This window comes from Ictidomys tridecemlineatus, chromosome 2, assembly GCF_052094955.1.
Source record: "Ictidomys tridecemlineatus isolate mIctTri1 chromosome 2, mIctTri1.hap1, whole genome shotgun sequence".
Taxonomy (NCBI): Eukaryota; Metazoa; Chordata; class Mammalia; order Rodentia; family Sciuridae; genus Ictidomys; species Ictidomys tridecemlineatus.
The window spans coordinates 805,185-827,420 of record NC_135478.1 but is presented as its reverse complement, the minus strand read 5'-3'; the positions used below and the strand labels follow the sequence as shown (position 1 = coordinate 827,420).

The window sequence follows — 22,236 nt, the reverse complement described above, 5'->3', positions numbered from 1 at the left end:
GGCCCCAGTGCTAAGCAGATCCTCCTGGTCCCTGGGGACGAGAGGCAAGGGCAGGTGCACTGGCAGGGCAGGGGCTGTCACGCAGGCCTGGCATCTGGGCTGAGGTGGGGGAAAGGACAGGTAGACTTGACCAGAATCTGCAGCACTGGCTGGAACAAAAGCCTTTTCCTCTCTTGTACACAGGCAGTGCTGTTATAAAAGTCGTATGTGAAACTTGTAGAATCATTTCGGAGTCATACAAGTTATGGTGATAGTTCAGAGATCCTCTGAAGGCCACACCCAGCTCTTCAATTCAGGTTTGTGTTAATGCAGCAGTTTGTCACAACGGGGACATGTTCATTTCTGAAGAGTGTACTACTGGACTTGCTCTTTGTTCCCAAGCCCCTACTAGGTTGGCGTGTCACCAAAGAGAAACTTACTCCCTGGTGAGTTTGGAGGCAAGCTTTGACCATGACCAGGGCTGGTCCCAGAAGTCCTGGATGGCATTTGATGGATTCGTAAGAGTGCTGGATGCTCTCCTCTGGGTGACAATGTTATCCCAGAGGCCAGAGGTTGAGGCAGGAGGATTACAAGGTTGAGACCAGCCTCAGCGACTCACAAGACGGGTTGAACTCAGTCGTAAAGCACCCGAGTTTCCACCCCAATACCAAAAGTTAAAAATGAGGGGCCTGGGTGCAGCCCAGGGGGATAGGTGCAGCAGCGAGGCTGGTTGCTCCCCGGACCACAGAAGTGAAGAAGAGCCTCCCCGACTCCCCAGGGCCACCCTCCAGACAGGCCCACCAGGAAGGGTCCTCGGTGTGCAGGTCACCGAGGCTCAGGCACGGGTGTCGTGGCACCCACTGCCACCTTTATGATCATCATGGGCTGCCCTGTGAGGCTCGCTGTCCACCACCCAGGCTCTCCCTCCGTAGGATGTCACTGTCTCCCAGACTGTCTGCTGAGACCCAGGGTGTGTGGCCGCCACGGCCAGGACGGGTGCTGCCCTCCCCACCAGGTCGTCTTGCAGGGCTGTTGGGCACATGTGGGAAGGACTCTGCAGAACAGGCCTCCCAGGGCCGGCCCAGGACAGAGCTGGTTTTTCTGCACGCTCCTGCAGTGGCCACCAGGTGGGGTGGTGGCCATGCTGGACCCTGTGGACAGCCATTCCCAGCTCTTCGAGGTTGCTGTGGGGTGCACACAAGCAGAGGACCTCAGGGGTGGCCACTGCCAGGGCTTGCCCCTCCTCCCACACAGGCTGTGGCACATGGGAACAGCTCCTCTCTGGTGCTGGCTTCTCCAGCACAACACCCAGGGCCTCGGAGCGGAGCAAATGCCAGAGCTGGGCGGGGAGGAGACCAGAGAGAGGAACAGAACAGAACCAGACCCAACTCGCGGTGCTTCTGGAAACATATCACACAAGCCTCTTTTAAAAACACATTTAATACTGGATGCAATGTCACATAAACGACAAACTCGCACCAGCACAGCACAGCACAGCACGGGAGCAGCCCAGCACAGGGCGCGCCTGCTCACAGCACACCCTCCCCAGACACCAGGGAAGGAGCTGCCTCAGGGAGGGGAACCCACCCTGCGCCCCACTCGGGGTCCTGACCCTCCAGAACACTGGCGTGCACCGCAGGGAGACGTGTCACCCGGTGCCAGGCCGCGCAGACCACAGTGCTCTGGCAGCGGCACCATCCTCAGCGGCGCCGGTTCCGTTCTTCTAGGAGCTGGTTATCGAATATTTCTTTTTCCCTTCAGAAAACAAAAGGGTCCATCATTTCAGCAACCCGTCACTGTGTGTGTGACGCATGCACGCGCACACACACACACTCAAAGAGCTGGACATGGGGCCAGGCTGCAGAGGCTGGGACTTGCTGTCCCCTGGCCTCGGCCTCCCAGGCTCTGGGATCACACAGGGATCACAGGCATGCGCCGCTGCACCCTGCTGCAGCCGGGGATTAAACCCAGGGCTTTGCACTCCACCACGGAGCTACACACCCAGCCCAGGGACATTTTCTGCATAATTTTTTAAAAGACATTTTTTTGTAGTTGTGGGTGAACAGCCTGACTTTTTATGTGGTGCTGAGGATGGAACCCAGTGCTTCACACGTGCAAGGCGGGTGCTCTGCCACTGAGCTATAGTCCCAGCCCAGCATGATAATTTTTTTAAATAATCATCTTAAAAAAAAAAAAAAAACAACTGTGAAATACCAAATTGCACAGGGTCTTGCTATGCTGCCTAGGCCTGGAACTTGCCATCCTCCTGCCTCAGCCTCCTGAGGAGCTGGGACCTAGCTGTGGCACCATTCCAGGCTATAAACTACACTTCGAGGTGACACATTGTGGCAAGTGTCCTCAGTCACACCTCTGAGGCAACAACCCTCACAGGCCAAGAGTAAGGGCATCTCGGACAGAGCGCAAACGCGAGGTTAACAGGCCACAGGGTCTTCACGTTTCTGTAGCGCACGGTGGAGCACGGGAGAGAACCTCAGGTGGGAAGAGGGTACTGCTGCCATGGCAGGCACTTCTTGAGACACCGCTGCACGAAGGTGACCGCGAGCCCCAGAGGGCCCTGAAGCCAAGTGAGGGCACCCTTGTGCAGTGACGCAGGAGGCTGGGGCGAGAGGCTGTGAGGTCCAGGCCAGCCTGACCCGCCTCAGAGCAGAATAGAAGGGGCTGTGGCAGCTCAGGGGAGCCCCGGGTTCCACCACAGGACACAGCACCAACATGCAGGCATGGGGCAGATGGCACTGGGAGGGGGCGCTCAGCAGGAAACACCCTGGAGGCCAAAGGAAAACCTGGACCCTGCTCGCCAGACACCCGAGATGCCCCCGCACGGCACTGGCGTCCCTTTCTACGCAGCTCAGCTGAGGGGCTCCCGGCCAATCCAGGTGTGGACTCCACACTTTTCTCCCCCTGAGGCACTGGGAGCCGATCTAGGGGTGCTCCACTGCTGAGCACACCCTCAGACCATTTTATTTTGAGACAGGGCTTTGCTGAGGCTGGCCTGGACTTGCATCCTCCTGCCTCTGCCTTTCAGGTTGCTGGGAGGACAGGCATGCCCACTGTGCGGCTTGTAGCACTTTTTGATACTGGCACAGCAGGGCAGAAGCTCCTCAGAAGGGAGCCGTGGGAGTGAGGGAGGCCCTACCTGCCTGGACCGCCACGAAGGCTCTAAGACAGGAGGCAGGACAAAGAAGGAGCTGGGCTGGCCGAGAGTCTCTGTGGCTCCTGCCTCACTCCCAGACTGTCATTTCTACTTGCTTTGACTGAAACAGGCCAGGCGCTAGGAGCCAGTGACAACCACATTCTGTCTGCCCAGGGTCACAATTCCCGCCAACGGAACCCAACCTGACCTCCTCTAGGAGGCTTCTGGGCCTTCGAGACAGCCAAGCCCAGGCTCCTTCCCTGGACTCCCCAGCAGCTGCAGCTCCAGCCACCTCCAGGGTGCAGGACAGGGGGCCTGGGAGGCCGACCTGCAAGACCTAGACAGAGACCCTGCCTATGACTCCATTGAGCCTTCAGCTTGTCACTGCCCACAGCCCGCCTGGCTCCCAGCAAGGCCTGGCAGAACGCCCAGAGGAGGATTAGGGGCTCTCGGAGCCAAAAGTCCCAGGGTGGCCAGACATCCCAACCAGAGGGAGACATCTTGATCAGGGCCATGCTGCTGCTTCATCTTCATCTCTTTTCTCAAAGAGCCAGGGGGTGGGAGCAGGTGGGCAAGAGTGCAGTGTGTGTGGGGGGGGGGGGGCACGTGCGCACACAGGCTCTGCCCAAGGAGGTCAGGGAGGAGTGCAGCCAGAACGCTCGCTCAGCCCAGAGCCTCCTGCAGCACCCAGGTCCCCAGGCAGTCTGGCTCAGGCGGGGACTCCAGGGCCACCTGCTGATTGTCTTCCATCTAGTGACAGGCTGGGTGCCCCTGCCAGGCTGCCTGTGAGGAAGAGGTGGCCCAGGAGCTGCGTAGCACAAGGAGCGGACCCGGCGCCTACCGGTAGCTGAGTGAAGGTCCCTTTATGTACTTTTCTTCAGCCGTCTTGTAATCCACCGCGTCCACTGCAGAGATGGCACAGATGATGGCCTGTGAGAGGGCAGAGTAAGCTGGACCCGGGCAGCAAGTGCCAGGGCAGCCACGGAACCCACACCAGGCTGGAAAGGCTGCAGAGAGCCCTGGCATCCGCCCCGCCCCTCCCCTCCCCTCCCCTCCAGACTGCCCATGCTTCCAGCAAGCCCGAAGTCTTTGCAGGAGGCACTGAGCCCAGTCAGCGACAGCATCTTCTGGCCCAGAGACAAGAGGCCAGGTCACCAAACACGGTACAAGTAAAAGGCAGGCCCAGACCACACGCACACTCGGAAGATTTGTTAAGTCAACCATCAAAACAAGGGCTGGGGCTGGGGCTGGGGCTGGGGCTGGGGCTGTACGTAGAGAGCTGGGCTTGGACGTGCGAGGCCCTAGGTTCCATCCTCAGCACCACACAAACATAAATAAAAGAAGACATTGTGTCCATTGACAACTTAAAAAAAAAAAAGAGCTGACGACTAGGAGAGCCACTGAGGTCTGCAGTGGGTGTCTGACCTTGACCACAGTGTTAATTCCTCTAAGTAGAACAATAGCATCTAAAAGTCCTACAGGCAGGGCCGGTCATGGACGCCTGTCACCCCAGCCATTTGGGAGGCAGACTGAGGCCACAGGACTGCAGGCTTAAAGGCCAGCGAGACCCTGCTGAGCTCAAGACACAGCTTAGCCATCAGCGCCCTTGGATTCAATCCCCAGTGTGTGGGGGATGAATCGGCCCCTGGGACGGGTGTCCCAGGAGCGTTCCCTGTCAAGACAAACACAAACATCCCAGACCTCACCCAGTTCCAGAGGACACAACTGAGTATCTACAGGTCAAGTGAATATAGTCTTCCCACCTCCCGCGGGTACAGGCACACAGCCTTACCACGCTGCCTGAGCGTGTCAGGACTCCAATCAAGGTCAGTGCACACGCCTGCCTAGCAGGGCCCTCTGAGGAGCTGCTCCTCCCACCCCATCCCAGATTCGGCCTGCCCCCAGGGCTCACCTCGGGCAGCAGCACGTCCAGGATGAATCTGATGCTGTCACCATTGACTCCCGCCAGCACCTCACCGTCCATCTGCTGGTAGAGGCCCTGCAGGTACTTTACCACGAGGTCCAGCTGCTCCTCGTCCTCCAGGTAGGTCTCCACGCAGGTCACATACTGGCTGGAGCTCAGGAACGTCTTCAGCCACCTCGAAGGCCGCCTGCTCCTCAGGATGGCCTGCAGGTGGCTCTCTGCACCCCTGGTCTTCACGATGTACTCCACCAGCCTCTGGTTGGCGCGGTCCCGCGCAGCCCGAGAGCGGTCAGGCAGCACCTTCCTGCAGGGCTGCCTGCGCCCTGCAGTGCTGCCCTCCACGGGCTCCTCCAGGTCTCCCTTGTTCAGCTGAGGGAACCTGGTCCCCAAAACATCCTGCTGGATGGATTTCCGGACGGGATAGCCTGCAACAGAAGCACATGTCGTGGGGCCCCTCCTGGGCCTGGGCAGGATCCCTGCCTCCTTCAGGGCCACATGTGGACCACACTGCTGTGCGCCCAAACTGGAGCCGTGGCCAGGACTGGGAGGCAGACCAGGTGCCTCCAGATCCCAGGAAGCGGCTGAACGGCGGTTTTGTTTTAAGGTTCCTGAGGACCCTCATATTGATGGGATCCTGGTTATCCTCTATTAACTGGGCCCTTCAGCCATGTTTAACCCAAGCAGAGAAGAGATTCCCCACCCCTCCGAGCAGCTCTGCTAAAAGAGAACCAGTTTCTTTCCACTCCTTTTGCAACCATTATGAATGGAAACCCTGCTCCTGTCCTAAAGGAAATTCAGGACAGTCTCTGCAAAGCACTGTCCAGCCTTCCAGTGCCCTCCCCAAGTCCCTGCCACACATAGTACCCGCCCCCATGGAAGAATGCGGACGCAGTCTGTGGGATGAGGGGCACCAGGACAGACGAGCTGAACCCAATAGCCACACAGGCCCCACGGCAGACAGGGGCAGCATGGCTGCATCTGGTGGGGGTCTCCCACAGCTTGCCTTGGGCTAAAAGCATATCCCACTTCCATGTTTTCATTTCACTGTGTGCACATGTGAGTGTGTAAGCATATGTATGTGTGAGTATGGGAGCATGTGTGTGCTTATGTGCGTAACATGTGGTGCCAGGGTGCACCCAGGGCTCTCACGTGCGGGGCAAGCACTCCACCAACTGAGCCACGCCCTCCCAGCCAGCTGGCACTTCGACACTGCCACAGGACTCACTTATGTCAGCAGCATAGTACTCCAGGAAGGAGCCCGCAAAAGAGCCGCAGCCTGCAGGGGAGAGGGAGGGTGAGAGTGAGTCCTCCCAGCACCTTCTGCATCCCATCCCGCGTGCCTCCTCTGGGGCCTCCCCAGCCTACCCCAGAGGGTGCTGCAGAACAGCCCACAGCTCGACCTGCCCCAGGCAGGAGTCCCAAGACCGCTTCTCCCCCTGGAGACCTCGCCTTCTGCTTACATCCCCCAGCCAGGCTGGGGGACAGACTAGGAGCAGTGCGCGTCTGCCTCCAGGCCTCAAGCCAGCCCTCAGGGTTTTAAGTTCCAGTGCCAGCCCTGCCCTCTGCTCTGCCCACAGCAGGCACTTCCAGGCTGTGGCCCCACATACCTAACCGTACCCGGTAGTCGGTGATGAGGGAGACGCAGGAGCCAATATCCCGGTCGAAGTCCTCTTTGGCTTTGTCCTGCGAGACCCGGACGGCAGGGTGTTATGTTAGCAGGGCAGCAGGACCACCTCACACATGCCCTCTGTCCAGAGGACACTCCGCAGAGCCTGGCACCTGCCCGGCAGCCCTGGGCAACCCACAGTCCCTTGGAGCCTCAGTCTCCTCATTCACTAAGTAAGGGGCCCAGGTCTTGGGCCAGTGCTCAGGAGTGGAGGTGGACAGCCACCTGCAGTGCCCACCAATGTCGTCGCATGTCTGTGTGTGTGTGTGCCCGCCCACACACTGCTCAGAACCAGCAGGATTGCTAGAGGACATGCTGCCCCCCAGGAGGGAGGGACGTCAGCCACCAGTGCCAGGTCTCACCAGGCCTCAGGGTCCTCGTGGTATGCAAGGCCAATGCCCTCTGTGAGAGTGGCCCCAACACACCCAGGAGGATGGGTGCCCTGGACCAGCCTGTGATCTGCCTGCCCTGCATGCCACCTCCAGGGCAGCAGGAGACACTCCTGGTGACAACCAAGCAGCATGGGTCATAGAGAGCAGGCAGCTGCAGCTCCACAGGTCCCACAAAGCCAGGTGGTCACATGACAGCCTACAGAAGATTCCAGAGCCACAGAGGAGTACCACCCGCATGTCCTCTGCAGTCTGCTGGCCCCTGGGGAGCCCCCAGTACCTGCCTCACAAAGCGCTGCCCCAAACTGCTCTTCAGGAGCCATGCCTCTTGACACTTCTCGGCCTGAAGCACGAAGTCCCCTCTACTCAGGGTCACACCAGCCCCACCCACTTAAATGGTCCATGAGCATTCCCGGCCACCCACCCACACGGGGCACCAAACCCACTCTCCTCAGAGCAAAGGACGTAGGTAGCGCTGCTCACCAAGGGCCCAGGCCTCCACTGACCCGTGACCAGGACTCCAGTTGGAGAAACAATTCCTGTGTGCTCCAGGGATGAAGGTAAGAAGACCCCCCACCGCCCTCCTGAGTGCCCTGCACTCCTCCAGGGAGGCCGTTCTGACTCCCAAGAGCAGAACCGATACTTCTGAATGCAGGCGGCCCAGCCCTGACCTGCTGGGCCTGGGTTTCTCTCTTGGGAGGCCAGAGGGCTCAACGTGGCCCCTGGTGCCAGCCCACCCTCTGTCAATAGCACCTGCCCACCAGCATTCCAGGTGTTGGACAGGGCGTGGTTTCCACGCTGCAGGAAGGCGAGCTCACCACCTGGGGCTGCCGACTCCCAAAAAAGCCAGGCTCGGGAAGGGAGTGCAGTGCCCACCTTCTAGAGGACTTGAAATCAGGAAAAGGAAATGGGGATCGGTGGCTAGTGCATGCCTAGCACACAGGAGGCCCTGGGTTCCAGTCCCAGCATGAATAGGAAAAGGGAAAAAAAGCGCCCAGGCAGGTGACCAGGACACAGCCCAGGCCCTCAACCCCTCACAGCCAAGGACAGTGCACAGGACATGCAGGTGAGGTTCCCAGGTGGCCCAGCTCAGGGAGGGGAGGCCCTCTGACCAGCTGGCTCCTGGCACCAGGCAAGGCCTGGGGTCCCAGGAACCCAGGGCTCTAAGCCCTGCTCCCAACCCAGGTGGCAGACACACACACAGGAGCCAGGGACCCCAAAGCCACAAGGGCCACGCTGCTCAGCCACAGAACCACCCTCAGGAAGCAAGCAGGCGACACGCCCCTCACCAGCAGTGCCTGCTTCTCCTCACAGTCGAAGTGCTTCAGTCTCCTAAGGGGCACGGTGATGCTGGACGGGGAGAGGGACGGTCAGCAGGGCAGCCAGCACCTCAGGAACTACTGCCCCCAGCTTCCTCAGGCCTCAGCCCCACCAGTGACTGCTCTTCCAGCTGCCCACAATAGCGCAGAGCTAGGCCCAAGGGACGGGACACCGCTGATGCCGTGCGCTCCAGAGCGGACCCCAAAATGGACTTGGAGGACCCAGGAGCCCCAGAGTGCCACCGGAGGAGTGTGAGGCTTCTGAGCACCAGTGGAGGGCAGATCCCATGCTCTTGTGCTATTGGCTCACAACAGAGGATCCCGCAGGGAAGAAAAGGCCAAGGGACCTGCCTCAGGCAGACAGCAAGGCCTGGGTGGAGGCAGGACGCTGTCTGCACAAGGCAAGCTCTGACCGGTCTGGGCAGGTGGGCCCTGTCACTCAAGCCACCTTTCACAGCTGGCAGGGGAAGTTCTGAAAACCGTTTCTTCCATTACAGCCTCCATGCTTCTTCTTGCACCCTGCCTGGGCCCTAGCCATGCTTCCCCCCGAGGGCCGCCAGCACGCCTCCTGACCACTCAAGACAGCCAAGAACAGCAGCCTTACCCTCTGCCTTTCGGGTTCATGTCCCCTTCGATGAAGAGTACACTCGCCTTCTTATCTCTCCGTCTGATGCTTTTGACCTGTGGGCAAAGCCAAGGAGATGGCGTCAGGAACAGACAAGAAGTGGTGGCTCCAACACTGCCCGTGAGTGGTGCCACCAGGTGGGGAGAGCCAGCACAGGCCCAGACAGAGGCCAAGAAGGCAGCCACACCACTGCTCTCCACCGTGTCCCCTCTGACACGGGCTGGGTGGTCTTCTGCTTGGGATTCTGAGAACACCAGCACCCACCACTGCAGCACCCCAAAGGAGCATTGGGTGGCTCCTCCCACTAGCTCATGGGTTCCCATCCTCACTCTCGGGACAAGCAAAGGCAGCTCAGAGAGGCTAGGAGCCAGCCCAAGACAGCAGAGGAACCGCCATGTGGACCTGACCCAAACCACCCTAGGATCTCCAGGAGACCCGAAAACAAGGCCATGGCTGCCTGCCCTTGTGCCCAGGAAGCTCTCCTGCCAGCGACCAGTCAGCCCAGCAGGGCCCAGGAGGTGCCAGGAGGTGTGGGGGCAGGGCCTGGAGGGAGGAGGACCCCACACTGCCCTGCACAGCAGGGCAAGGGGTTGAGGCCCCCTCCCTGAGTCTCTGCCTTCGCTCAGGCCCTACTTCACCTAGCAGACACTGCTCAGACTGCAACCGTTTTCCTGTGACCACAGTCAGCCGTGCACAGGGCGGTCTTGCTGGCAAGGGTGAGCTCAGAGCCATTAAAACAGCAGAGCAAACACCTGGTGAGTTCAAACACTGCTGTCTCTTGATAAGAAACAGCCAGGGCTGGGTGTGGCTGGGTGGCAGAGTGCTTGCCTAGAGCACCCAAGGCCCTGGCTTTCATCCCCAGGACCACACAAGTATTTGAAAAGAAAAAGAAAACAAAACTGAACAACTACAGCTACAAGAGTCAGAACTCCTAGGGCCCATGAGCACCCAGCCTGAGGCGGGAGAAGGCAGGGGCAGCGCCCAGGCCACTTGGAGTCACATTACTGCAAACACTCCCCACACTGCGAAGGCCCCAGCTGAAACCTGACCCCTGTGCTTTAATGGGGACAAGCTCAAAGTGACACACTAGGGGGCAAGCACTAGTGCTTCATTTTTTTTTTTAACATCTGTTTTCCAGTTGTAGGGGAACACAATACCTTTGTGGTGCTGAGGATCGAATGCGGTATCTCACACATGCTAGGCGGGCACTCTACCACTGAGCCACCACCCTGCTCTACTAGCGCTTTCTTTTGAGAAGGTTTTTCTAATTCTGCTTGATAGAACTTTGACCCATGAACCACACTAAATTGTGCCCAAATAACTAGTCCCTTCCATTAGGTAAAGGCACCTACAGCTTCTCAAACCCACTGGAGCTCCCCAGCAGCAGAACCAGGTCAAGGGCTGACCGCCCAGGACGCAGGCCTGGCTGCCAACAAGGGGCAGGGTCGTGCTTACCACCGCCGGCCAGAAGGGGTATTTTTGGTATTTAAGCCAGACAAGCATTCCTACTTCAAATGAACTTGGTTCTAGAAAAAAGAAAAAACAGAGAGTCAGGCAGATGGAGCAGCCGGAGCAGCAACTCCAGAGACACCAGCCGTCAGCATGCACCCACCATCTCAATGCCACCCAACTGTGCCAGGGGCCCGGCAAGATGAACGCAGGCACAAGGAAACACCACAAACCATGCAACACACACCCATGCTTCAGAGTGTACAGACACTGTGGTCAGGGAAGGCACCAGCAGCAGGGGCAAGTGGGGGTTCTGTCCTGTGTTGGCAATTTCTGTAAACCTAAGGTCTCCTACACTGAGACCTTTTTCCCTCCAGGCATGTGGCACCTGCCTGTAATCCCAGTGCTTCAGGAGGCTGAGGCAGGAGATTGTGAGGTCAAAGGCAGCCTCAGCAACTTAGCAAGGCCCTAAGCAACTCAGTGAGACTCTGTCTCTAAATAAAAAACAAAAACAGGCTGGGGATGTGGCTCGGAGGTTGAGTGCCCCTGAGTTCAATCCCTGGTAACAACAACAAAAAGAGAACTTTTCCCTAAAGCAGTGGTTCAGGCTAGGTGCAGCTCCATCCCAGCCCCAGGATCACAAAATACAGCCCGGGCACAAAGCAGGAATGGGGCCAACGGCCCACAGGGAGGTACACGGGAGAACGTGATTTTCAAGGCGCCTACCAGAGAAACCAAGGTCTTAAAATGGGGAGAAGATCATGAGATAACTAAAAAGCTGTTTATGAACAAAACCCAACTACATCGGCTACCCCATCCCAAGAAATTCCCAGAATGAGTGAACAATTAGAAACGTGAGAGTACCAGTGCCAGGAACACCGTGGCACACAGGCTGGCAACAACCGGAAGGCTGCTGCCGCAGCTCACGGCACACACCAGGGCCCGCTTGGCAGAAACCAGGCTGGGGTAACAGGCCAGGGGCACTTGCTATGGTCAGGAGGCGACAGCTCTCCACCCAAACGAGGCATTCATCAGCTTCCAGAGACTTTGGGGTCAGGAACGCACACCACACCTTGCCAAGAGTCTGACGCATGAAAACCCAAACCAACGGGGAACAAAAGCCCACTCAAGGGCTGGGTGAGACCCAGTGGTTGGGCTGTGATGGGCTGGCCTCACATAGCTGAGGAACGGGATCCATCCTCAGCACCGCCAATCAACAAATAACAAGGTTTAAAAAGGCAAAACAAAACAGACCTGTGCGAGCTCCTGAGAGAAAGGAGCACCCCAAGAGTTGTGTGGCCGGGGCCAGCCCAGCTCTGGCTGGCGGAGGTGCAGGGTCGGGCCCTCCAGGAAGGCACAGCTCTCTCCTCCCAGCCAGCAAACCTGCTCGTGGGACTGGAGGCCACCAGACACTCTGGCAGTTCAGGTGACATGAGTCACCACTCCACACATGGGCTGCCTTCCTTCCTTCATTTTGCAGAAATACGTCTAGAACCCAGGGCCTTACGCATGTCATGCAAGCACTTTGCCTTGGCACCATATCCACCTCTCATCACCCCTAGGGAATGATAGCGAGTTGCCACCAACACTCAGAAGATCACGTGGAGACATGAAAGTCTGAGTTGGCACCATGTGGGGGAAAGCAGAAAATTCAAGGTTGCAATTATGCTTACTTAATGACAAAAAGCTCTAAGCAGTTTGGACAAAAAAAGAGCTGCACAGCTGGACATGGTGGTGCACACCAGTGAGCCCAGCAACCCAGAAGGCCGAGGCAGAAGGACTGCAAGTTCAAGGCTAGCCTGAGCCACTTAGTGAGACCCTGTTTCAAAAAATAAAAGTGCTAAAGCACCCTGGACTCTACTCTTGGACCCTTCCAAAAAAGAGTGACAGGGGACTGGGCATGTGGCTCAAGCGGTAGCGCGCTCGCCTGGCATGCGTGCGGGCCGGGCTCGATCCTCAGCACCACATACAAAGATGTTGTGTCCGCCAATAACTAAATAAATAAATATCAAAAGAGTGACATACCAAGAGTGCCTGAACACATGAGTGCACACATGCTTGCACAACCAGTAAGCAGGCGCCTGCAGAACCTCCCGACCCTGGCCTGCAGGGTCCCGTGGCAGGCCCCACAGACCTCCCTGCACCGTGTCTGAACCATCTTGAGCATCTGTCTGCAAACCAGCAATGACGGACAAGCCTGAGCAAAGGTGCAGGGCGGCAGGGAATCTAAGATGCAGCAGGTTCTAGCTGGTTCCGGAAGCAAAGCCACCTGTTGCTGGTTCAAATCAAATCCTTTTCTTGCTAAGCTCCTCTGTCCCCGCATGCAGAGGCAACCAAACAGGTTGGGGGTGCACACTGCTCCCTTGGGTTGGACACACTGCCCGCCAGGACCAACATCCCCACACCACAGCCAGAGGTGTGCCCCTAGGAGGCAGTATGCGGCTACACCCAAAGGAGGGCAATATGACTCATCCACTCACTCAGCCATGCGGTTCCCACAAGGAACAAGACAAGAGCTTCAAGCAGACAGAAGCCATGCTGACAGGGAGGGCCAAAGGTCTCTTTGTCAGACCCCCTCCTCCATTTGGTTACTCTTAAGAACACAGAAAAAGGCAATTCTCAGGGTCCCTCTCAGGTCTTGGTTTAGTAGAAGAAAACTCCAATAGCAAGAGACCTTTCGGGGAGATGTCAGAAGCGGTCTTGGAACATGGCCCAGTTTCTTCCGAGTGTCCTGTTACACCCAAAAGCAAGCTCTGTGCTTGTTTCTTACCGTGATACAGAAGGATCCTCGGTGGCTCCTCGTCCTCCTCATCTGCATCCAGGATGGAATTGATGGAACCACACTCCATGGACTCTTCAGAAGATGGAGGGTCTGCCAATATCGAGATTAGACTGTCACCACGACTCCTCTCGGCACAGGGGTCAGCGCAGGGCCCCTGCGAGCTAGGCAGCTCCTCGCCCAACCACACCCAGCCCAGGTTCATTTCAAAGAAAAGTAAACACAAGGGGGAGGGAGATGCCTTTCCAGGCAGCAGCAGGCTAAGCTGCCAGGCACCGAGCGGACTCAGAGGGACTTGCTTCTTTTGTCCTGCTGCACTGTCCCCTGCCAGCCTGAGAACTGACTTGAGACAAGGCAGGGTACAGGCATGGTCACTTCAGGAAATGGTGCTGAGGCACAGACTGGCTCCTCAGCCCTTACAGGGTGAGAGGTGGGCTATGAGAATGGAGACCCAGGGCTGTGCAGCCATCTGCAGGGAGGTCACTCCTGACACTGGGCCTGTGGTAGTGAGGGCTCCTGAATAGACGTTTCAAAAGCAAGTGAGGCGCTGGAGGCTGGGATGGGGATCCCAGCACGGGCCTGAACTACACGTAGCTGTCTACACAGCGATTCCCCGGACGAGTCCTGTCTCACCGAATGGGAGGGCAACTGGCTCTGCAAGGTTAAGAATAAAGAGGTGCCGAGAGCCTTGGGCACCATGCTTCCCGGCCTGTGTGTCTGAGACGTGGCGCAGCTGCTCAGCCACGCTCCACCAGGGCCACAGGTCCCACTTACTCCCATCCCCAACAATAGTACAGACATGGTATCTGGGATAATCTAAAGCAATTATAACTCAGTGGGAAGACAAACACAAAGGAAAGAGAAATTCTGCTCTGAATCTATTTTGGTAACAGTCTCAGTAAGATCTGGTTAGAAACACCAAGTGCCTGCCAACTGTTCCATCCTGGCAGAGCCCGAGTGCTGCCTCCCAGGGCCAGCAGCGGGGGTTACCTTGCTCCAGCTGGCCATGGGCCTGCAGACCAGGGTGTCTCGCTTCCTCTGCAGGAGTGCTGGACAGAGGCAGCGCTGCCCCTGAGGCCGCCGGCTCCAGCTGTGCAGTCTGCAGCCTCTGGCCTCCATCTAAGCACAGCCTCTTCATCAGGCGTCCCCCGGCCCCCTCCTGGGCTGGGGGCACTGTGAGGCTACCTGATGGCAAGCCTGGATCACGTCCTTCAGCCCTGGCACACGGATCGTCCTCCCTGGCTCGGGAAGGTGAGGACAGGGCCATCCAGCAGCCAGGCTCTCCCTGGCTTTCCTCTTCCAGCCCTGCCCCTGGAAGTGCAGGCACCCCCTGGCACCAGGTGGACTTTGGGGCTGAATTCCTTCTTCTTTTACTTGCCCGCGTTCGACTGCTTCGGTGGTTCCTTGACCTACTACCATCCTGACAACCGTCGCTGGTTGGACTGACCGACTGGGCTCTTGGGTTTTCACTTTTCCTGAGCTCCTTCTTGTGGTCCACTTTGCAGTTGGGGGCCTTTTCACAAGTGAACAAACCTGACAAGTCATGTTGTGCATATTCCCACCTCCTCTCAGGCAGAAAAGATGGAGAGAGAATATCACGGGGCAGGGAAGCCACGCCCGTGGGCAGCTGCTCGCTCTGGGAAGGGCCTTCTTGACAGATGCGGTCTCTCTCATTCAGAACATCCAGAGCCACCCGCAGTGACCGTCTGTAGGTCAGCTCCTCCAGGGGTGCAGCAGGAACCTCCTCCTGTGAGGCTGCAGGGGCAAGAGAGAGCACTTGTCACGCTCAGGTGCCCAGGGGCTGCCACGGCCACACATCCACAGTCACCGTGGTCGCTAGCACTCGCCCTAAATGAGGCAAGAGCAGGCCTAACGTTCTTCACCCACGATTCCCTGAAAAGGGGACAAAGCTACAAGACAACTATTCATTCAGGGCTGCAATCTTTAAAAAAGGAAAAAGAAAAAAAAGAAAGAAAAGAAAAATTCACTGACCTCAACCTGATTCGCTACCAAGATAAATTCTTCCAAGTTACGAAACAATACTGTGAGCAAAATGTATTCAAATGTTTTGCAAATCCTCTCAACCATACAATTTCAAATTCAATCAGGGTCAATAAAAAACAATGCCAACTAAAGAAAGAAATCACTGGCAGCTACTCTTGGGTGGGGCAAGGGGCAGTGAGGAAGCCCTCTGAAAGCTCATTGTGGGCTGGTAAATGTCCCTCACTTTTTTTTTTTTTTTAGCTGTAGATGAACACAATACCTTATTTACCTTTATGTGGTGCTGAGGGTCAAACCCAGTGCCTTCCCGGTGCTAGTGAGTGCTCTACCACTGAGCCCCAAACCCAGCCCCAAATTTCCTTCACTTCTTCACAAGGGCATTTCAAAGCCAGGAAAGCTATCCGAGGGCCCTTCGACTCTAGCCCATCCTCCCGGGCAATGGTTTTACTTATTCATTCCAACATACAGACCCAGCGCTGCTATTTGAACAGGACGAGGGAGGCAATGCCGCAGCTCAGCAGGTGTAATGCCTCAATCAAAACCACATTTTGCCCCTGTTTAAAATTTCTTTTCTTTTTCTTTTCTTTTTTTTTTTTTTTTTTGAGAGAGAGAGAGAGAGAGAGAGAGAGAATATATTTTTTTTTTTTACTTTTCGGCAGACACAACATCATTGTTTGTATGTGGTGCTGAGGATCAAACCTGGGCTGCACGCATGCCAGGCAAGCACGCTACCGCTTGAGCCACATCCCCAGCCCCCCCCCGTTTAATATTAAAAGCACCCACAAGTAACCTGCCCTGCAACACAGCCTGAACCAGCCATCGGGATGCCACCCAAGGACGTGGTCAGCATTTTGGGGCAGGCAGGCACACACCCTGCTCCAGTGACAGCAGCTGTCCAGGAAACCAGGCCTTATTTTACAAACACCATGGAAAGGATTCTGGTCAATCTTTTCACAAAACAATCTTTTAAAGAAATAAAAAACAATCTTTTGCCACTGGGTTAAATACTGGCATTTCTAGGTAGAAGAAAATTTTTTTGTGGATCTGTGACTCGGTGAGCACTGAGGCCAATGCTCCCGAGCTATGTGCCGACAGGTCCCAGCTCCACCAGGCTCAGGCAGTCTTTCCCAGCCACGAAAGGCTCATGCTGAGAGAGCAGGGGCAGAGCCCCCATCCACTCCTGCCTCACCACGCTGCAGCTGCAGAGGCTCTGTAGAGAAGGCCAGCCCGTGCTTCCTCCCCTGGACTCTGTCCTAGATTTCTAAGCACACAAATGACCACTTTTCAAGACCCAGGCTGAAACCAGACTAGGTGGTAACTTAGTCATCTCACAGTCATGGAATGGACCAAGAAAAAGACCCTCCCCTTGTGGGAGTAAGCCCACTATGTCCTTGAGCTCTGGAGACCTCATTGTATGGAGAGGGCCTTGAGCTGGATCAAGAACAGGACTCCAGGCCAGGTGAGGCTCAGAAGCAGTGCATTCACCTGGCTTGTGTGAAGCTCTGGTTCCAACCCAGCAACACAACTTATTAAAAAAAAAAAAAAAAAATCACACACAAGAAAGAACAGAACTGATCCTAGGGTTAAATTCTGAAAAGGTTTAAGAAAGCAGATCCACGTCTCCCCTCCTTCATTCACACTCCGTGAGAATAGGCCCGGGGTGAGCTTTTACTCCAAGTGGTCTCCACATCCTCCAAATGCTCTCATTTACTAAGGCTGACCATCCCTTGAAATGTGCGCTTACCTAAGAAAGAGGCAATGTTCTCAATCTGAGACTTCTGCAGGGCTTCCACTTCCGTGCTCTTCACCTGAATTCTGCAGAGACAGAAGGGACGGCTACACGCTACCAGCCAAGGCCACAAAGACATTTTCAAACATGCTTCTGTTCAGATGATAAAAGAATTAAATTCATTTTCCTCCTCAACCTCCCACTTACACCAATAGTAACAGCCAACTAGGAATTCCTCTGCCTGAGGTTAGAGGCAGCGAGGACCCTGGTGGATAGGTTTTTTTTTTTTGCCTTTTTTTTTTTTTTTCCATCTTTTAAGATAGAAAGGTTGGCTGGAGTTAAGAGTAAAAATGAATTCAAATTGTGACTTTTATGAGGCAAATCCTACTTTCAACTGCACAAATAACTCCTTTGTTAGGTTTTCAGAGTAGGTAATGTCACTGACAGCTGTTTACAGCCCAGCAGGCGCGCTTCACTTTAAAAGGATGTGCTTTCCTTGTAAGTCGGGGTATTCAATTACTGCCCAGCCGCAGGGAGAGCGAGCTGGGGGCCAGGCAGGCTCAGGAGGCAGCTCTGCAGACACAGGAAGGAGAGGGCAGGGAGGCCTCCCCAGAGAAGAAGAAGAGGACTCTCGGACTCTGCCATCGTCCTGAAGGTGGTCCACACTGCTCTACCCGCAGGTAACCAAGAGCACAACAAGCAACACACTGCCCCACAACCGTTTATTTGCTTTTTCAATGCAGAAAAATAAGTTTCCTATTGGTGTGACAGGTTCAAATCCCAAAATTCTGGGGTTTGCAACAAGACCCACTGATCTGTGGGAAACAAATACCCGTGTGGACCCCCAGGAGAGCTGACCCTGCACATTGCTCACATTCTCGCAAGTTTTGTGCCGTCTCTTTCTAAATGGCACTCATGGTCTCCCAACAGGCATATAATAAAACCAGTTGTCCTCCAAGGTTATTAGGAACACTCCTTCACGAGGTTAACACTGACTGAGGGAGGAGTTCATGAGCTCTCAAGAGCAGACTTCACTGTCAGGTAGGGATCAGAAAGCCCACACAGAAAAAAGAAGACTTAAAACATACAACACTTAACTTTTCCTCTAGAGAGAGTATTTGAACATCTAGAAAGAATTCCTTTTTTCTCTTATTTTTTGTTGAAGTCTCAGTTCTGGCCAAAACCTATGTTTGAAAAAAATAATAACAATCCTGGTTATTAAGACAAAATGAGACACAGAGGTAACAGGGTTACAAAGAGACCAAGTACTTCTCACGTATGCAACCAAAGATTTCAAATGCCAGTCCAATTTCCTCTAATTCAGACAAGGAGACCAGTGGGCTTCCCAGCCCAAGATTCAGGCTCCCATCCACAGTGCCTTTCATGCTGCGGCAGGAAGGCACCCCAAACACCACCCCGCGCATTACCACCAGGAGCCTCTTGCCAGGAATTCTGAGTCAGAGCCCTGTATTCATTTTTAAAGCTGTTATTTTCCTTTTTCTTTCCTTTGTGTGTGTGTGTGTGTGTGTGTGAGAATAAATGACACTTCTGGAAGTAGAACCTTGTAAGCATTAGACCAAAACCCCATTATATGGGGAACGAGAATCCGTGCCAACAGACCCAGGCGCCAACTGTTCAGGTTCAATTATTTCACGGAAGCACTCCTAGGTATTGGTGCCTGATGAAGATTTTACTTGTCACCTGAAAGTCATTTCCAATTCCTGCAATTATAGAGTAACTGCTGTCACCTTTGCAGGCCACAATCGCCTTTCCCATCTGCAGAGGACGTACTTGGCATCCGTCATGATTTAGGCTCATGTGGTTAGTGGTAACGATTTGGCACAAAGTGCTTCAAGGTCTGATGCCCACGTGCCCTGCAACAGAATTTGCAGGGTGGTTTATAAAGGCATTTGCTGGCAATTTTCATGCAGACACCATCCTCAAGGGCACAGGTTAGCTCAGCTTATCTTCCACTAGACCACTCGGTTCCCTAACCTGGCACCAAGCACACACCGACAAACTGGCCTCAGTCACCAGGCAGGTGCCTGTGGTTTTTGTTTTTCTTTTTTCATAAATACAGCAGATTCCCTCCCAGCAGTTCTTCCCATACCATTTTGAAAAAACTTCTCAATAAATCATCTCTACAGTGAAGGCCAGCCTATGACCTCCACACAGGGACGGTTTAGGCAATAAATGCATAAAGCCCTGCCTGGGTATGGGAGCTAACAGTTGACCACAGCACAAAAAATCCAGAGAGAATGAATGTTCTTTCAGCTGCTGTATCCCCAAAAGGACGGGGACAGCTGCAGACCGTTCCCTCCACCCACGGAAGAGATGAGATGCCTTGGCTGTTGAAAAGAAATGGAAAGTTGTTTTGTTTTGTTTTTTTTGGGGGGGTGCTATTTCACGGGGGGGTTCTGGCAGAAAAAAGGGGTCACTAGGGGAGGGGGTCCAAGCAGGAAGGGAGTTCACAGCAGACGTTCAAGCAGGACAGAAAGGGGTTTCAGGAAGCAGAAGAGGGGGTTCGTATCAGTGAGGAAAGGAGGGGACCCAGCAGAGAAGAAGGCTCAGGCAGCAGGGGATCACAGACTCGGAGGAAGGGGCTTCGTGGCAGAGGGGAGACTCGGGAAGCAGCAGGAGCAGGGCTCAGGTGGAGGGATGGCGGTTCAGGCAGCAGGGTCCAGGGGCAGCAGGAAGGGGGTCGCGGCGCACTCGGCCTGCAGGCCGGCGGGGGCGTAGGCAGCAGTGGGGGCTCGGGAAGGAGCGGGAGGGTGGGGCGCAGGAAGAGAGGAGGCGGTACCGGCAGGAGAGGCCAAGGCTCAGGGAAAGGCGGGGTGCAGGCAGCAGAGACCCGGCCCTGGCACCGGAGGGGCCTCGGGCCGCAAGCGCCGGGCGCACGCCGCGGACGAGCCTCCGGGCCGGGCCGCCCCTACCCCAGGCCCGCCTGGGCCTCGCCGCCTCAGCCCCGCCCGGCCGACGCGAGAGGCGCAGCGGGCTGCGCTCACCGGGCGCCTCGGCCTGCCCAGCACAGCGCCCCAGCCCAGGCGAGGAGGCCACGGCGGACCCAACGGCGGAAGGCCCGCCCGCCAACCGCCGCCGCCCGCGCCCCCGCGCTCACCGCCTCCGCCGCCGCGCAGCTCCCCGCGGGCTGGAGGCGGAGCCTGCCTCGCGGCTGAGCCAAGCCCCGCCCCAGGTCCGCCGCTGTCCAATGGGACGCCGCCGCCGCCTCCCCAACCCGCCCCCGCACCAGCCGCCGCGGCCCGGCGCAGGCCACGCCCACGCCGTCGCGCATGCGTAGGTCGTCTTCGGGCGCCCCTGGGGTCGCTGCGCCCGGCGCCCGCCTTCCCGCGTCGCGTGCCTTTGTGTTCCGGTCAGGCCGCGGTCGCCGACCCCAGGTCCCTGCGGGAAGACGGACGGGTCACCGCCGCGCTCGCGATGATCCCGACCGAACCTTCCAGTTCGGAGTGCTGCCCAGCCAATCCGGTCCACACCCCAAAGCCAGCACACCCGCATGTGCCCACGACTGGGCCCCCAGCCAGCCGTGGGGGAAGTTGAGTGACGTCCACTGCTGGCGACACGGCCATCTGGCCACGCAGAGGGTCCTGCAGGCCCAGGCGCTCCACCTGGGCCTGTGCCACAGGGACCAGGGTCCAGGCGCTGACCCTCTGGGGAGCCCTGGCCAGGTCCCGCCCCCGGCCTTTGGTCTGCTAGTGCGGCCAGTGCTCCAGATGTGCCTGGCTCCCAGGCTGTGCCCAGGTCACTAGGGTCTAAAGAGAGACGAGGGATGGAGAGGTCAAGGCGTTCCTGCAGGTCTCCCTGGATCTCCTTTCCAGGCGGTCTGACCCAGCTGGGGGCCCAGGCAACTCACAGCCCCTGTGTGCTGGTGAGGATGAGTAACCATCACCCGGTACTTGGCACACACTGAAGTGGTGAGAGCTAGTTCACCGCAGCTTCTTGCTGGCCAGGTCCCTGGCACTTTTTCGATTTGGGTCTCTTTGGGTTCCAGAAATGCAAAGTGACACCAAATGGCCATCCTCCCTCCCGTTTTTCTGAGTTTCCCACAGGGCTGGCGACAAAGGAGGACCTGTAATTGGACATCTATCTGTAAGGCTCAAGTGGGGACACACAGGCCGTGAAAGCTGGTGATGTAGCTCAGTCTTAACAAGGTCCAGGGACAGCCATCCTCTTCTGGCCTAATTAGGGCCTTGGATGAATCGGAGCAGGGGTCGAGTCTCAGCTCAGAGGTCATTTTGATGTTCCACCTCAATCGTTTTTGAAAATACACTTGCACTTCTGGGTCAGACCATCTTGCTAGGTGTGGGTTTGCACGTAGGTTTTAATCTTTGATTTCGTTCATGGTTCAGTACACACTTAATACATTTTTCACCCCTCATCAGATTAACAAAGATGAGAGGAGTGGCCTTGTGCAGTGAGACGGGCTGTGGAGTGGGGGCAGCTGGGCATGGGAGTTTCTGCACCTGGACATCTGTCAAATGCCTTCACTAAATGCAGACCTTGGGACCCCAAAGTCTTCACTCCAGGGGTTTACCTGAGCACACGGTCAGCTGCACCCAGAGATGTTCCTGAAGGGACACTTCCTGCAGCATTGCTTACATCCCGGTAAAGATTTCCAACAGCAGAGGGTCAGCTACCTGAATGTGCTGTAGAGTCGTTGCAGGACAACGGAAGCAACGGGAGCAGGGTGTCTTGGCTGTTTCCAGGGAAGAGTAGAGTTTTAATTTAGGCTGTGGCTGACTGGCAGGCAGGACGGAGCCCATGAAAGTATATTCTCAGCAGTGCTGCCCATCACCGGTGCTGCTTTACAAGACCCTTCAGTGCAGCCGCAAGTCTTTAAACAGCATTCGAACGTCGGTGCCTGGTGACAGGGGCTAGACATGCAGTAGTGAGGAAGACAGCACTTGGGGAACTCACAGCCTAGTGGAGAAGACATCTCATAAAATACTGACATTTAAGTGCTTCATGCTGGCTCAACATGAGTATTAACTTGTTTAATGCAATGTTAACCCCTGAAATGTTAGCATATAATTATCCCATTGTTTGGACTTCCCAGCCTCAAGAACTGTGAGAAAATAATTTTTTCTTCTGTAAATTACCCAGTCTTAGGTGTTTTGTTTCAGTAACACAAGCAGATTGAGATAACATCCCTCGCAGTCCTAGCCTGTTGGTTCCTTTTCATTACTGAGTAGTCTCCCATGGTTTGGATA

At 56.0% G+C, this 22,236-nt stretch overlaps 1 protein-coding gene across 5 annotated transcripts; it reads right to left on the bottom strand.

Annotated features, from left to right (window-relative positions):
* Positions 1–1,400: 1,400 nt before the first annotated feature.
* Positions 1,401–20,318, bottom strand: Pwwp3a (PWWP domain containing 3A, DNA repair factor). 5 transcript variants are annotated; one of them, XM_078032599.1, is made up of 14 exons: positions 20,130–20,248; positions 18,760–18,885; positions 18,110–18,195; positions 17,027–17,097; positions 14,272–15,036; positions 13,273–13,374; positions 10,509–10,579; positions 9,033–9,109; positions 8,399–8,459; positions 6,662–6,737; positions 6,280–6,330; positions 5,043–5,479; positions 3,972–4,060; positions 1,401–1,734 (listed from the first exon to the last, which is right to left on the bottom strand). In XM_078032599.1, the coding sequence occupies exons 2-14, from the start codon at positions 18,814–18,816 to the stop codon at positions 1,680–1,682; spliced, it is 1,998 nt and encodes a 665-aa protein (XP_077888725.1). In that variant the 5' UTR covers positions 18,817–18,885; positions 20,130–20,248; the 3' UTR covers positions 1,401–1,679. The 5 variants fall into 5 exon arrangements, with proteins under 5 accessions (XP_077888725.1, XP_077888720.1, XP_040146694.2 ...); XM_078032594.1 differs by having other exon boundaries at positions 20,017–20,151; XM_040290760.2 differs by lacking the exon at positions 20,130–20,248 and adding an exon at positions 19,812–19,956.
* Between the last annotated feature and the right edge of the window lie 1,918 nt (positions 20,319–22,236).

Excerpts from the sequence above, each read along its gene's own strand:
- Pwwp3a (XM_078032591.1), bottom strand. The coding sequence starts at position 20,303 with ATGCGCGACGGCGTGGGCGTGGCCTGCGCCGGGCCGCGGCGGCTGGTG. Across the intron at positions 10,580-13,272 it reads GAGGATCCTTCTGTATCACG|AACCAAGTTCATTTGAAGTA; the intron begins GTAAGAAACAAG and ends TCTTTTTTCTAG. Across the intron at positions 1,735-3,971 it reads GGACCTTCACTCAGCTACCG|GGAAAAAGAAATATTCGATA; the intron begins GTAGGCGCCGGG and ends TGTTTTCTGAAG.